The 16,792-nt window shown below is 41.9% G+C and overlaps 1 protein-coding gene across 1 annotated transcript in view; it reads left to right on the top strand.

Moving 5' to 3' along the window:
* Window positions 1–16,792, top strand: part of plekhh1 (pleckstrin homology domain containing, family H (with MyTH4 domain) member 1) — a 55,434-nt gene extending 38,642 nt beyond the window's left edge. The window contains exons 19-30 of the mRNA XM_049596514.1: window positions 1,146–1,258; window positions 4,044–4,220; window positions 4,367–4,464; window positions 4,592–4,769; window positions 6,387–6,542; window positions 7,037–7,134; window positions 7,235–7,376; window positions 8,616–8,758; window positions 8,989–9,118; window positions 11,625–11,708; window positions 12,348–12,494; window positions 14,360–16,792. Of these exons, the coding sequence (XP_049452471.1) occupies window positions 1,146–1,258; window positions 4,044–4,220; window positions 4,367–4,464; window positions 4,592–4,769; window positions 6,387–6,542; window positions 7,037–7,134; window positions 7,235–7,376; window positions 8,616–8,758; window positions 8,989–9,118; window positions 11,625–11,708; window positions 12,348–12,494; window positions 14,360–14,512 (1,619 nt within the window). The 3' untranslated portion in view covers window positions 14,513–16,792. The remainder of the gene's footprint in view (window positions 1–1,145; window positions 1,259–4,043; window positions 4,221–4,366; window positions 4,465–4,591; window positions 4,770–6,386; window positions 6,543–7,036; window positions 7,135–7,234; window positions 7,377–8,615; window positions 8,759–8,988; window positions 9,119–11,624; window positions 11,709–12,347; window positions 12,495–14,359) is intronic.

Here is a 16,792-nt window from a genome sequence, read left to right as displayed (position 1 = left end):
ATGAAGATCTTAATGCTGTTTTAAAGCCTTCGTCAAACTGCCAGAAATAACATTTTAATGGAAAAGTGAGTCTTTTACATGGCTCAGTGTCAAGCCTCAATGTAATCTGACTGTCAGCATAAATGTACGTAGCGCTGAGAATCCAACATTGTAAGCATGAAAGTTGGTATATGTTATTGATATATTTGCTCAGATGTTTTCTGAGTAAGGCATGTAGATGCACCAGTGTCAATACCCAACCATAGTTCTTTAATTATATATTCTGTGTTGGCCTTAAAGTAGTCAAGATTAAGTAAATTGGGTCTGAACCTACTGAAATCAGCCTGTAAAATAACCGGTCACTGAAATCATTTACACCAGCAATACTTTGTAACACGACCTCGGTGACCTCAGTGGTACAGTAGCTATGGCTGGGGAGTAATTTGCTACTTAATGTTCTTACTTCACTACATATCAGGAGGAACTTTTTTTACTACTTATCCATTTGTTGATTTGTCCACAGGGGACAGAACATTCTTTCATAGAAACAGATCCCATTTTGTCCATCATAACATTTCCAAATTTTTGTTTATCCACATCCACTGTATTTCCTCTTTAGAGTCCTTGATCAAAGAAAATTAAAACTAAAACTCCAGCTGCATGTATCATGTAGAGGTAAACACCAGTCAGGTCTGAGTTTTTTTTTCATTTGATGTTTCAGTCGTAATATTCAAGGTGATAATCTAGGCACTGCTGGCCTTTTTGTAAGTATATTTTTTGTAGCCGATGCTCTTTGTGTGCCTTTTTTGCATCCAAACGGCTACAGAGGGCCAACTGGCGGGGTGTATTTGTTTGGGTGTTGAGTTCAATTATCAACAGTCTTTCTCCAGAGCGGCTGACTCCACCTATAAGGCTCGTAGAGTCCGTCTATAAGTAGATACAAATTTACTCAGTAGCATGCTACATGTTATTTTGATCCACTATGTGTGACAGCCTTAATCCACACTGCAGACTGTGTTTACGACTGGAGCTGTGTGCGTGAATTCTTGTCAGCTGTTGAGTCGTTAGGGCTTTGAAACTCAATCTGTATGTTTGTCTGTGCATGCGTGTGTTTGCGTGGGCTTGTGTGTGTACGTGTGTGTGTGTGTGTGTCCTTCTTTTCCCAGACTCTGCCTTGTGGAGGAGCGAGGCCTTGAGCTTCTGTAAGGAGGGTCTGCGCTCCCCTCTCACCACTCTGCCCTCTGAAGCTCTGCAGACTGAAGCTCTCAAGCTTTTCAAGGTCAGTCTCTCCACCTCCCACCCCTCTGTCTCTCTCTCTTGTTCTTCCACTTACTTTCATCCTTTTCTCCAAGTCCCTGTTTCCTTTTCTGTCCTGCTCTCGCTGCGAGGGTCTGTTCAAGGCATCAGCCGTCCTATTTCAGTATGCCCTCCTACTCCTGGATGCGCTCTGCGGCCCTCTTCCCCTCCTTCCTCCTGCCTTTAAACCAGATCAAAGGCTCAAAGACGAGGGCCCCAGCTCATTAAAAGCATGGAAGAGAGATAATGGCCTTGATTATCTGCTCTGATTGAGGCTAACCGTTCCTCTGCTTTACAGCCGGGGTGAAAGGCGCCCCTTTAAAGAGGAGACATGGGAGGTCAGGGCCTTCAGAGAGTGGCAGCAATGGATATGGAAGCCACAGGATGGGGGAGGAGAACTGGGATCAGAGCAGAATGGGGACCTTGTAGGAAGATGGCAGATCCTTTTCCTCTCTTTTCAACTCTGTGTGCCCACCCAGGAGCCCCCCCCCCCCACTCCCTGCTCCACAGCTCCATCTACTACAGTCGCTACACTATGGGGATTGAAAGTTGAATAGATCGGCTCTCTCTTTGACCAGCCAGCCTTAAAAAACAGTCCCAAACACACACAAAGAGACAGAGTGAATGGAAGTGACGCGCTTTTCAAGTCTATGCTCTACTTCATGCCTTTGAAGTATTAATGAATCTGACAAGACTGATGAAAACTGTTTAATTGGTTCTTTTGTCTTCGACTGTCCCGGCAAACAAGAACAAAGGTCACTTCAAAAAACACATTTGGGCTCTGAGTGACCTCATGCCATGTATTTATGTTGTTTATATTTCTTTTTATCTCAACATTATCACCTGGAGTCCTGGTTTTCCTTATTTTCTGTCACAAATATAATGTTGCAGTGAAGGATGATTTTTACTCTGGCTACAGTATGAAATCATCGTGCGCAAGAAGTCTTTATATGTTCATCTGCTCCAGGCACGTTACTGCAAGTGTTAACATTACATAGCTATGTGCTAACGTCGGGGAAACATGTAATCTTGGTTGCTGATGTTGTGAATTTCTTCCAGATTTCAGTTCATATTCCTGCTGGAACGTCTTTTGTAGTGATGCTCAGGTTTTTTTAAAACATGCAGCAAGCTGGCCAATTATGAGAGCCAATCCATAGTGTATATGTCAGCATATATGTCAGTCAGTCACCCAAACCGGCCAGCTGAAAATTTTTTGGTAATGACCATCGCTAGTAACAACCTACTTGCTGTTAGCTTTATTGTATGCCATTTCCAGTCATCAATATAAAATATGTGTTTTCTGTTTAACAAGTACAAACGTAGGAAGACAGCAAGTACCCAGCCATCTTTTAAGTGGTTACATCCTAAGTATGATCTTGAGCACACAGCTGATGTCCTTCATGGTTTGTTTACGTGAGCACACAGCTGATTGGTACAGTGGTTTGTATACATGATGTAATGGAAGTGCTCATGTAACAAATTCAATGTGCACAGAGAGACGCTTGTTTGCTCTTAGGACATGGTTTTAGGCCTACATATTCTCGGAGGGAAATATTTTTACCAGAGAGATTTCAATATGTTTGACTTCAACAGACTTTACTGATAACAGAAACCCTGAGTGCAGCAGCACTGATTATGAAGCTGCTTGCTGTTTGAGAGACAGATAACCTTTTTCCACCAACATACAACTGGTTCTGTTTCCCACACCTACTTTTAAACCATTTAGAGTATTTCAACCAAAAATAAATGGGTTTAGAACCCAAAAGTTGGTTCTCAGTTTGAACCAAAAAATAACAGGTTTTTCTGGACCTAAAGTGCATCAAGATTTAACATCAGTGAGCATATTCTACAGGAAGTAAAGAGAGGATTTAGAGGGCAACAATGAAGAAGTTGAGTGAGAACTCATCAGTGAGTGTGCAGTGGTCTCAATAATAGTTGGTCCATGCTTGTTTTTTGGGTAAAAACAAATATCTGTCCTAACAGAACAAAAGTTTGCTGTAATCAGTTCACCAGATAGCACCAAGGTTCCAGGGATCATGAACAGAACCAGTTCAAGAACCAGAGCTAATTTGGTGACAAAGGTGGAAGGTGGACTATAGTAAAATGTGAGTGAGTCTGTCCTGCATCTCTCTCTCTGTCTCTTTCCCTTTCTGTCTCATTGTGTCATACAGATTACTGTTAATTTATTATGTTGATCTGTTCTGTACGACATCTATTGCACGTCTGTCGTCCTGGAAGAGGGATCCCTCCTCAGTTGCTCTTCCTGAGGTTTCTACCGGGTTTTTTTTCCCCGTTAAAGGGTTTCTTTGGGGAGTTTTTCCTTATCCGCTGTGAGGGTCGAAAGGACAGAGGGATGTCCTATGCTGTAAAGCCCTGTGAGACAAATTGTGATTTGTGATATTGGGCTTTATAAATAAAATTGGTTGATTGATTGGTTCTGTTCTGTAAGCCACCTAATGTCCCGCCTGGCCGAAACCAGTGATCTTTTCCTCACAAGCTCACCTGGACCACCCAGCCCGTGGGACATGAAGGTTATGGGTAGACTCGCTCATCACTAGTGTCTTATGGGTTTGTGTTTAACCATTAAAGCAGGTAAACATTTTCTAGTAGGTACCCAAACTATAAATATGAACTTGGAAAATGAGCATCTTTAGGTCCTCTGTAAGATACGTTTACATTTGGGGTCTCTGGTGTTTGCCTCCACCTGCTGGTTGTTCACTGTACATAAGTGTCACGTAAAATATTAACAAGCCTCTCCTCCTCTGCAGTCCTGTCAGCTCTTCATCAACGTGCTGGTTGAATCTCCATCTGTCGACTACCACACCTCACTGGCCCAGAATGCTTTGCAAGTGTGCCTGACCCACCCGGAGCTGCAGAATGAAATGTACTGTCAGCTCATCAAGCAGACCAACCGCCGGACGCCACACAACTACTCCCTCACACAGGTCAGCCTGGTGCACACACTGGAGACTAAACAGATGCGAGCGAAGGGCAAAGTGATGAAGTGAGACAGTGATGCTGAATGTTTGTGTATTTGCATAAAAAAAGTAAATTAAAGTTTTTTTTCTCCCTTCTCCACCTCTTCCTGCAGTGCTGGCAGCTGTTGTCTCTCTGTGTGGCGCTGTTCCTTCCTCAGCAACATTTCCTGTGGTACCTGAGACAGTACCTGCAACGTAATGCTGACCCAAGGTGAGGTGCCTGAAGCCTGTAGCCGACCCCTGATCCCCTTTAGTGCTGCCTCCAAAGTAACTTAAACCACTTCTGAGGCAGTTTTTAATGCATTATTTCCATCTCTATCTCTTTTGTCCCCACACAGGAGTGAGGTGGGGAAGTACGCGGTGTACTGTCAGAGGTCTGTGGAGCGAACGCTGCAGAATGGAGAGCGAGAGGCCAAACCTTCACGTATGGAGATCGTCTCCATCCTACTGAGGAACCCCTACCACCACTCACTGCCATTCAGCATCCCGGTCCACTTCATGAACAACACCTACCAGGTAACACAAAAGTACAACACACTGTCACAATTTTTAAGCCCAGTTCAGACCAATGATTCGCAACGAGACGAAACCGTTTTAGAAGGTTGCAGAGAAAAGTTGCAGCAGTGTGAACTGGTCAATTAGAGCTCAACTCAAGCTGGCTGATGGTGTCACCTGCAACTCAGCTGGTCAAATCACCAGTGGCTGGTTTTAGAACGTAAAGCACGTCACCTGTTTCAACAGCCAATCAATATGGAAAAATATTTGTGTTTCCAGGCAATTGCTCCTATTCTGTTTTCTGAAATATATAAAATGTTGAATTCCAAAAAGTAAAGTGATCATATGAGCAGAATGTTCTTCATGGTGTTTGGAGCAGGCAGCCAGTGCACCCAATATGTGCTGTGTAACAGACTGGGGGCCAGAGGGAGCTTAATGTGACTGAAAGCAAGGCAAAGAAGTATGGCATGTGACTGAATGCACACTTCTACGCAGAGCTGCCTGTACGTAAAACAGCTCTGCCCCAAGTGTCTTATAACTGAACCAAATCCCACATCCACGACCAAATTAGTTTGAAGTTTGAGAAAAAGCAGCTATATCACCTGAATTTCAGTTCTTATTAAAAAAATAGACTAAGAAATATGGGTGGAAAAATAATAGAATAATAATAATTCAATCCATCAATCATCCATCCATTTTCATGCACTTATCTGGGGCCAGGTCACGGGGTCAGCAGGCCAAGCAAAGCACCCCAGACGTCCCTCTCCCCAGCAACGCTTTCCAGCTCCTCCTGGGGGACCCCAAGGTGTTCCAGATGAGATATGTAGTACCTCCAGTGTGTCCTTCATCAACATCACAAATATCTAGCTATTTGTACTCAGATGTCAAATCACTTTTACTCTGAAAAATCAACAGAGAAGTCTGGAAAAGTATGGAATTTTGTAACGGAAAATGTGTAGGTACACTGCTCATAAGATCAGCTTGCACATCACTCACTTTTAGCAGCAGATTTCCCTTAAGCCAGAGCAGTTGTATGTATTTTGCCCATATGGAAGGAAAGTAACAGCAGCATCAGTTTACACCTGCAGATGTGGAGGACACGTCGATGTTTCCACCTACGGGCAAATAAAGCAACAGCTGCTTCAGTATTTAGTATCACCTGCAGTGTGAGGGTGCCAACACAGAGAGATCTGGCAACAACAACAAAAAATGTTTTTGCCAGAATGCAGTGCAATGTCATCTGGGAAGACACCGCACTGGCCAATCAAATATGTGCCATGTGAAGGCTGTATTTATTAGTGTTTACTTTGAGACAATAAAAACTGCCATTGTGATAACTTGCCAGAGTTGCAAAATCCTGTCTCATAAAGATTTTGGCACTGATAAGCCTTCAAACTCATGGATCTTTTACTCAAACTGGACTTCCTGGATCATATTTTATCATCTCAGTGGTACCTTAAACAACACAACTTGTACATTTTTCTAAATTCAGGGCTGTTTTTGGTCTTAACTTCCTCTTACAGCTGCAGCATTCAGTACATCTGCAGTTGTAATCTGCTGCTATTACTTTTCTTCAAAAGGTGGTTTCCAGTTCTTCCCATCAGTAAGAGTGAAACGTGTCCTTGTTTTCTCCTGCAGGTGGTGGGTTTCGACGGCTCCACCACAGTTGAAGAGTTCCTCAACACTCTGAACCAGAGGATCTGCGTGAGGAAGCCTCAGCTGTCTGGGTTTGCCCTCTTCACTGATGATCCATCTGGCAAAGACCTGGAGCACTGCCTGCAGCCGTCTGCCAAGGTAAGAGCGCGGGTCAGTGAACATAAGTGGGTGGAAGAAACCCTTCGCACACCACTGAGGCTTCTGTGGTGTATTTATTCAAATCGTTTATCTCCTGTTACTTAATATTTTAGAAGAGCAGCGGTGGGTAGTCAAAGATTGTTTTGACAAATTAGGGCTGTCCAAACTTTTTTTTGTGACTTTTTGATTTTTAAATGTAGTCATATGCCAGCGTACCAAACTCTTACTCTGTAATTTAATTCCACTCAATCATGATAAAAGCAGTGCCTTGACTCCACATTCACTCTGGTTACTGAAACTGTTCCACTGTGTTTAACCAGCTCACCAGAGACAGTGAATAGAGTGCATTTATAACTCTGGCTCGTACAGTGGAGTTTTGGACAGATTGATGTCTCTCTCTGAAGATGGAGCTGCTGCCACCTGCTGACAGAACCAGAAATAAAGTAAAAGCTTCCACATGTGTGACTGAGACTGACTTGTTTGTCTGTTTGCAGATCTGTGATGTTATTTCCAAGTGGGAGCAGGCCCTGAAGGAGCTGCATCCTGGGAAAAATGAGGGGACACGGATTGTGCGTCTGACATATAAGAACAGGTGGGACTTAGGAAGTGTCAGATTCAAAGTGCATAAAATTCCAGCATCTACCAGGAAAACAAGTTTCATGACAAGTGTTTCTTCATGTGTGCATGCACAGGTTGTGTTTCAGAGCTCAGGTGAAAGGAGAGACAGAGCGGGAGCGCCTCCTGCTGGCGTACCAGGTGAATGATGAGGTTCAGCAAGGCCACTTCCCGGTGAACAAAGAGCTGGCTCTTGAGGTGGCTGCCCTCATGGCACAGGTCTGTAAACCAGGGCTATAATCATCAATTCATTTTCACTGGGGGGGGTGGACCATTTTCCATCTACGCTTTCTGTGACCCAACCCTCCAGGGGGTTCTACGGGGGAAATTCCCCCAAGGAGAAATATTTGGAAACTCAACAGCTACACTGAACATTTAAAAGCATTTTGAAACAATTTTCTTAGAATCGTAGATCAATTTTAAATAATTAAGAGCCTCACAGGAAAAGTGCAGACACTGTGATTTTTTTTTTTTTAATGACCTTTTTATGACATACTACCAGTTTATAAAACCTATTACAGTCGATGGTGATATAACCCACAACACTCATATTGCATTCTAGTGTTTCATTTTTTAATGTAATTTAAAAGTAATGAAATAGAGAAACAGTTCAGTGTTTGACATTGATTGTACCCATAACAGTGGCTGATTCTGCTGGGGTACAGCAACACCACTTAAACTGAAGACACACCAGTGCTGCTGCGGTGTGGCGCATCATGTGACACATGTCAAGTGTGGCCCCTAGCACACACTGAATGCATTGCGCTGAAGCTCATCAACAGATGGCCAGGCTATGTTATGACTACTTTTAATGAAAGATCTGTACTTCCTCCACCTCTGCGTTAGCTTAAAACCATGTGTGAACAGCCCCTAATCAAACTTTATTTCTCACCTGAAGAGCCAATCCCCAGAGCTATGACTTGCCAGACAACATCTTTTGGCTATTGTCCTTATAATGACGGGACTGTGGGTCATTTAGCTCAGGGTATTTCTTGACCTCAAAAATGAGTCTCTCCTCATCCATTCTTTGTCACACATGAGACACAGCAGCTGCAGAGTTCTCTTTATACATCAATGGTGAGGAGAGGAGTCGAGCTCCTCTAGGAGCAGAGATGCATGAAGTGCCTTGGGGCAGCGCATCCCGGAGCGCCAACGCACATCTAGCCACCACTGGTGTGAGGTTGTACATTGAAAATAAAAGGGGCATATTTTTTGATGCGCGGCGTTCACACCTGTTGTGTTTTGGCCTTTAGACAAACACACACAGAACTGCAGTACACCCTAATACTACAATTTCTTTAGTTTATTTATGATTATGATTAACTTTCTGATTTACCATAGCAATTCCTTATGGGACTAAAAAGACTTGTAATTTGATTTATGAAAACAGAATTTCTGTGTTTTAAAACAATCTTTCTCCTTCTACCCCTCTCTCTTATTTCATTTTTCTTCTTCCAGGTTGAACACGGTGACTTGGAGAGACCAGCGGCCTCGTCTCCTCCCAGCTCTCCTCAGCCCAAGTCTCAGCTGATCCTCCTGCAGGCCTTAGAGCGCTTCTACCCCAAACGTTACAAACAGGACTGCAGCTCAGAGCAGCTCAGGTAAAACAAACACTGCTGTTGTCCAAATGACGTATTTATGATAGAACCAGAGAACCTGAAGTCCTCATGCAGACTTGTTTAATGTATTTTGCAATATGCTGTTGCAAAAATAACACAAACACTGTAGAGGGACTTTGTAATAAATTGATCAGACATAAACACTGCAGGATGTTCTTGTTTGATATAGATGAGATTTAAACTCTTACAAATGTTGATTTTTCTTCCTCCAGGGATCTTACTGAGCGTCTGGCCACTAAGTGGTCTATGCTACGTGGGTGCAGTGCACCCGAGTGTGTGAGAATATACCTGACCGTGGCTCGGAAATGGCCCCTGTTTGGAGCCAAACTCTTTAGTGCCAAGGTAAGAAAAGAAAGTCCACTTCTCTCTTTGTTTTGTGTTCAGTGTTGAACTCTGTATTGCTGTGTTTACACAAAGAAGTTCCTGGTCATTTTTGTTGTGGGACGACTTCTTTAGGACCTCTAAAGTTTCGCCAGCCCACTGATGTCACTATTTCCACAGAGGTCTAAAGACCAGTGAAGATTAGGCAGATTAGTCATTGCTGACGTATGAAAAAGCAACATGACGTGGGTTGCTGGTAGTCATAGGGGTAAACACACTGCAGCCTGCAGTTCAGTGTCCCGCACGTTTCATCTAAAAACACATTGAAAAACAAATAAAAACTCAGGTTGTGTCTCACTGTGACGACATGTACTGTTGCGTAGTACCTTATTTATTGCTGCACACTGTATGTATAAATGAATGAAATGCAGAGAAGGAATTTGAAACTAACAGTATCGTCTCCATAAATCATCTGTTGACTGTTTGATGGTTATCAGAACATGACCGCCATAAAACAATCATAAATAACGTTTTATTTCTCTCATTCACAGCACGGCTGCACTGTGTCTCACTGTTTTTGTCTCTTCTTTAAAATGAGTCAGGAAACAAATTGTAAGGGAAGTGGGAGGAGAGTGTAATAGAGTCTAAAAAAGAGCAATGGAATCATTATATCTAATGTCACTGGTTATGACTCTGTGTGTGTGTGTGAGTGTGTCTGTGTGTGCATAAACAATAATAATAATAACAATAATAATAATGATAATAATAATAATAGTAATAATTATTTGTTTTTCAAAAGAGAAATCACTGTCAAATACCACACCAAGGTTTCTGGCTGCAGGTTTGACATTTCCGGACACTAGACCAGGATGGTTTTGTAAAACAGGGATGGGCTTTGATGGACCAGAGAATTTCTGGTTTGTTTTTGTTTAACTGGAGAAGTTTTTGGGACATCCAGCACTCTATATCTTATAGACAGCATAAAAGACCACAAGGCATGAGACATATATTTGTGTGTTATCTGCATATCAATGGTACTGGATTTTGTGTTTGTTTATGGTATGTCTGAGTTGTAGTATGTAGAAGCAGAATAACAAGAGACCAAGGGTAGAACCTTGGGGAACACCACAGGTCAGAGGGGCCATTGAGGAGGTGGCACTGACAACAGCAAGTGAGAAAGTTGTCATTTGATAATCATATAATGATGTAAAACCATGTCAAACTAAACCAAAGTATCATGACTGGGTTTGAAATAGGCATCATTGAAAGGCTCAGTTGTTCACAAGCAACGATGGTCGCTTTATGAAAAACAATTTGAGAACAACTTTTCTCAACAATCAGTTGCAAGGATTTCAAGGGTGTCACCATCTACAACCCATAATATCATGAAAACATTCAGAGAATCCAGAGAATCTCTGCACATCAGGAGCAAGGCTGAAAACCAGTATTGAATGGCTGTGACCTTTGACCCCCTCAGACTGCACTGCATTAAAGATTGACTTGATTGTTGAAAGGGTATTGCTACAAGGGCTCAAGAGCATTTTGGTAAACAATTTATTGCTGCATCTACAAATGCAAGTTAAGACTCTGCCATGCAAAGTGGAAAAGTGTGCTGTGGTCTGATGTGTCAACATTTCAAATTGTTTTTGGAAATCATTGACGTCCTGCTCTATGTATTAAAGAGGAAAAGAACCATCCAGATTGTTACCAGCTCAAAGTTCAAAGCTTCTGTGATGTGTGTTAGTGCCAGTGGCATCATGGGTCTTCAGTGCTGAAAGGCACATACAGGTTTTGTTGCAACATATGCTGCCATCCAGACGTCTTTTCAGGGATGTCCCTGCTTATTCCAACAGCACAATGCCAACCCACATTCTGCACCTGTAACAACAGCATGGCTTCTTAGTGAAAGAGTGCAGGTACTAGATTGGTCTGCCTGCAGTCCAGACCTAACTCCCATTGGAAATGTGGAACATATTATAAAGCACCAAATACAATGACAACTGAAGTTGTGTATCATGCAAGAATCGGAAAGAATTTCACTTCCAAAACTTCAACAATTAGTGTCCTCAGTTCCCAAACGCTCACTGAGTGCTTACACAGTGCAAGACATTTCCCTGTCCCAACTTTTTTGGAACGTGTTGCAGGCGTCAAATTCAGAATGAGTGTATTTTTTATCATACAAAACTACAGCTTATCAGTTTGAACATTAAATGTGTTGCCTCTGGGCTGCATTCAATTAAATATAGGTCAAAAAGGATTTACAAATAATTGCATTCTGGTTTTATTGACGTTTCACACAACGTCCCAATTTTTTTTGGAATTGGGGTTGTAGAAAACAAGCATCCGAATCGTCTTAGGTAAAATTCCACCTTTCATCTGGCTTGACCCCTAACATGCCTCATCCATCAAGCTTTTAAGCACAGGTTGGACCAGTTTAAGATGAAGAAGACCCTGAGAGGAAGCTGTAATGTTTACTAGGATCTATAACACCTGTAACATGACCTGTCTTTGTTTCCCCTGTCCACAGCCTGTCCCCCCCTCTCCTGTTGAGCAGAGCCAGGTGTGGCTGGCAGTCAATGAAGATGGATTGTGTGTGCTGGACTATACAATGGTGAGTTTCACACAGATACTTCAATCCACACTGTCTCTTTCCTTTGTTGTTGCATAAAGCGAGGAAAAAGAGAATCATGTTTATTTAGAATATTTTAGAATTTACATTTTCTTCACTTTATAGCTCAAAAAGTGAGATTCCTCTTTACGACTGTGGCTCTCAGCCGCCGGGGCCACAGCTGCAGAGCTTTGTTGACCCACTGGTCTGGAATGATTTTTTATTCTGTGGTGTCTGAAACACCAGAAATCCACAGGAAAATAAAATGGCCAGCCTCCGATTCAACATCCTTGACCCTGACACACAGCCATCCCAACATGTAAACAATGTTAGCATGAACTCTGTAATTTTCAGCAGCCCATGTAGATCCATTTCATTCTCGGTCTGGCGGGCGGCGCTGCTTGTGCACTTTCATGAAAGCCAGAGAGAAAAACAAAGTGCAAATCACATGAAGTCGCTGGAAGTTATGTCACGCTTCTTCACACTCAATTTGCCCTTCAGAAAGAAAAAAAAAAGGCAGAAAAACAGAAGTGATTTCCCAAAAGAATTCTACGCTCTATTTTAGGAGCAGCAATAAAGTCTGAACATGCTCCCAGTTTATATCACTGCACATTTCACACTGGCAATGCTTTCATTCTTCAGCACACGCTGCTCACATACTCCTACCAGTCTGTGATTACCTTTGGTGGCTGCCGTGACGATTTTATGGTGGTCACGAGCCAGCAGAGGGAGCCTGGCGTCGGAAAGAAGAGCGTGGAGAAGTTGGTCTTTGTGATGGCCAAACCAAAGGTAAGTGTCACTGAGTACATCTGCACATATGGTCAGTCTGAGTGATTGAGATGTTTCCACTTTGCCACAACATGTGAGCTTGTCACCGAACAATTTGTCAGATGATCCGCATCAGGATATTCTCGTAGCAATTTTGTAATTCAGCTCTGACAAGGAGGAAAGAGACAAAAATCTCTCACAATATTGTCACACTTTAATGCTCAGAGTATTAAAGACAAGGGTTAGTTGTTCTCTTGGTATATATTGGCTCTGTGCTTCCCCTTTGTACATCTCACATGCCTTTGTTCTCAAGATAAGGGCTCGTCAGGATCTTGTAAAGACATTCAGGTTGGCAGCAATGCCTTGGTTTAGACAATCAGGTCAGTGTTGATTTAGTTAAAGGTTACACTGTACTGGGTCCAGCAGGATCAAACTTAAGGGTAGTTAACATGATTGCATCAGTCAGTGGTTACATGTACAGGATGCAGCGTGATCAAACAATTTCCCTTACAGTTCACAACCAGGTACACTTGTTGCTAAGGAGTAGGTGGAAATGTTCAGGAGTAGCTTAACTAATTTGTAATAAACAAAAATACTGTTCACCCCAGAATCAGAAATACATAATATTCCTCTCACCTGTAGTGATATTTATCAATCTATATTGTTTTGCTGTGAGTTGCTGAGTGTTGAAGATATCCACCATAAAGACGTCTGCCTCTTCGTCTTACAGTATAATGGAACTAGATGGCACTCGGCTTGGGGTGCTCAAAAAAATTGAGCATAGCTTTAGTTCAGGCAGGACATGATGTCAAGCTCAGCTCACATCCCAGCTACATCAGCTCATCTCAAACACCCCAGTCAACTGATGGAGCAGCTGATTGATGGAAGGGAGTCAGCTGATAGATCACATGATTCCTTTCTATGCAACCAATTGGCAAACTCATTCAGAGCACCCTATATAAACTGCTCTGGCCTGCCTACTGTTGCTGCTTCCTTGCAAGCTGCTTTGCAACCTGCCTCCACCCCAGCTCCTCCTTTTCATGCTGTGTCTGACTCATCAGTGTCATCTCTGTTTATCATTGATGCTGCTCTGTTTTGTTCCCATGGGGTCTTTGCTGCTGCTCTCTTCCATGTAGGCGCATGGAAGGGCAGGGAGGTTTGCTCTCTCTGCTTCAGGCTTTCCTCATTTGCATGTGGAAGGGCGGAGAGGTGTGCTCTTAAAATATATTTTTTTAATTTGAGGGTGAACTGTCCATTTTAAAAATATTTAAGGAAAAGCAGCAAATCTTCATATTTGTGAAGCTGTTTTATAAGAAAAATGACTTTAACCAACAGTAACATTGAACGTTTAATTAAATTAAATTTAAATTAATAGTGTAAAATAACACCCAGTTTTAAACAGACATGACAGGTGGTGTTGATGGAGGGATGGTTGAGTTCATGTGATGTGCTGTGAGGGAGCAAGGTCAGGAAATGCTGATGTAGACCACCAGCAGCTGAGGCGTACAGGAAGTGTGGGTAAATGGACTGAATGTTGAAGGCACTGAAGTCATATAAAGGAGCTCTGAAGATAAGAGAGGAAACAGTGAGCCCTGACTTATATTTACCTGTTTTTCCATCCCCTCACCACCCAGAGCTGATGGAGAAAACAGGTTCTCTGTTTTTCTCAGTGGAGCTTTAACACAGAGTTGTATTACAACTGTGGGCGAAGCTAATAAGAGAAATTCCATTCTTGATAACAGATCATTTGGGCGTCTCAAGTTTCTCCCGTCTTCTGTGAGCTGCTGTGGTCCTTCAGCTCCCTGGAACCAAATGAAACATCATATCTTAGTGTTAAAACCATTAATCTCTCATTCTGATGTGACCTGTTGTTGCTCTTGTTGCAGATACTGGAGCTGACGCTGCTCATGGCCAGCTACATTAACCACTGGAACCCCAGCCTCCCGCCTGCCTCACACCAGCCGCTCGGTCACTGGGACGTTGACAGCAGGCACTTCCCCGCCATGAACTACACCACCAAGGGCCCCACACTACTGTGAATTGTGCAAGCAACAGAGACTGTTTGACTACAGGGAGGCTTGATGACGACAGTTACCTTTAGTCCGCATTCATATGGAGTGCGTTGAGTTGCATGTGCGGGTTTTACATTCTAACAGACCAGGTAGATTATTTTTTCATTTTTGTAATGAAGATTTAGATTTAGAAATGTCAGGATCAGTCTGGTTAGACTATTTATTTCTACAACAAAAGAGTGTTTCAGCTCTGCTTTATTTAGATGTAACATTTGGGATCATGTTTGAAATACATAAGTGGACTAAGGACACATTTCCACTCGCAGTGTGATGCTTTTAGTTGCCGGCTGCCGCTTATTCTGACCTTCATGTTTCCAGTCGTTTAGACCTCAGACTCTTCTCTGTCGTGAGGTGTTGCCTTCTGAGAGCTGGTTTGACTGGAATACAGTGTTGTGTGTCACTGTGTATTGACCATGAATGATCACTCGTACTTGACAATGAACTATAGTTTAAATACATTCATAGAGGTACTGTGCAATTAGAAAGGGACTGATACAGCTTGTGATACTTCAGTTTCATAGTTTTAAGATCAACTACATCTAATATTACTTAATTATTTTCATTATAGATAAACCTAAATTATAATTGCATGGTCCATAAAAAAAACAGAAACTCAAGTTGACATTGTTGTTTTAACCAACAGTGCAAAACCCAAAGATTTTAAAGTCCCCCTCCAGGCACATTTTAAAGTTTGTAAAAATGATGATACCAATATTTTGTTTAACATGGTTTTCCCTCATAATAGTTTAAAAAACTAAAAAGGGTCTGTTTGCAGATCTTCTCCTTCTCCCTCATTGAGAAATTCTGGATCTGGCTGTTGCCTGATACTATTCTTTCTCACACCTTCAGCTCAAACCATTGTGTTGCCTCGCCCAAAATATATAATTTAATAATTAAATTAATATCATAAACATGTGGGCGACTAGTCGACTAATGGCTCCAAATGACGACTGTTGGTTAATTAGGAAAGTTTTTAGTCGGGTGCAGCCCTATTTTTACCATTAGAGAAAACATTTGAGAGATTCAGCCATATATGTCTGAGCCTGTGGGACACACCAAAACGACTGTCGGCTGTTGGTTAGTGTTGGGCCATCAGTGAGCGTCTGTCGCCCTAGTCTTTGCGTCGGCCCCTGTTGGCTTTTTTCAGCAAATGCAGCACCTTGATTCAGCGTCGGAGACAGCAGAGGCCGTCGGTAAATAAAGTCTCTCTGATTGGCAGTTCAGCTCAGTGCACGAGAAGAGAAACAGGAAGTGAGGAAAGTAAAGTCAAGAGGGAGTGAAATCAGAACAAACTTGTTGCATACGGTTAAATTATTTTTCTTTAGCAGAAATGTTTCGTAAAGGTTTGTGTTATCAGCACATGGTAAATATGCTTTGTCAAAAACAGATTTGTGAGTGGAGGGGGACTTAAAGTTTAATATCACAGAATCTTTAAAAAAAAATAATCACTGGGTTATGCTTAAAAAATACTTATATAATGAATCAGTTGTCAAAATAGTTGCAGATTGATTTTCTTTCTGTCAACTAATCAGTTAATCAACTAATCGATTCAACTTAAGCCTAATACGATTATTAGATAGGGTACTTTTCCCCCCGAAGAAATTAAGGTCATATTAAAGGAACCTTTCGTAATCCTTTCCTATTGTTTCTAATGAGAAAAAGTTAATATTTAGCTCACTTATTTAGCGTAAAACAGGCCAAATAAAAGTGATGTATTGCCAATGAAACATTACTGAGGTACACAATAACACAGTGGGATATGACAGGTGTGTTACAGTGATATACTGTATGAATGAAGCATCTGTGAACGTTTAGCAGTGCAACGTGTTCATGTGTTCATTTATCTGATAGTCCTCTATTAACATAAGACATACTGTACAGCGTATTAATAATCAGGTCACTCAGTGTTTTAATAATCAACAAACAAAAGGAGAGGAAAAAATAAAACAATATAAAAAACAGAGCTACCAAAATATTTTGATGACTTGAACTGTTCTGGATCAAACCACTGTCTTGTGTCCATATTAGTTATTTATTTTATTTCCAACAATGTTTTTTGGCTTTTGCTTAAAAAAGGTAACGTTTTCCACAACTCTCACATTTATTTTGGAAAACGTACAGTTTCCTTTATGTAGCAGAATAATTTAAGAGCAGAGTATGTTTGGTTACTGTTTCTGGACTAGAATGTGTTACAGATGTTTGAAAGGTGGTGTCTTTTTGTTTGTGTGTGTGACAATAAAATAAAGG

The sequence above is a fragment of the Epinephelus fuscoguttatus genome, linkage group LG14 (assembly GCF_011397635.1).
Source record: "Epinephelus fuscoguttatus linkage group LG14, E.fuscoguttatus.final_Chr_v1".
In the NCBI taxonomy this organism is placed as follows: domain Eukaryota; kingdom Metazoa; phylum Chordata; class Actinopteri; order Perciformes; family Serranidae; genus Epinephelus; species Epinephelus fuscoguttatus.
This window is presented reverse-complemented; position numbering and strand designations above follow the sequence as displayed.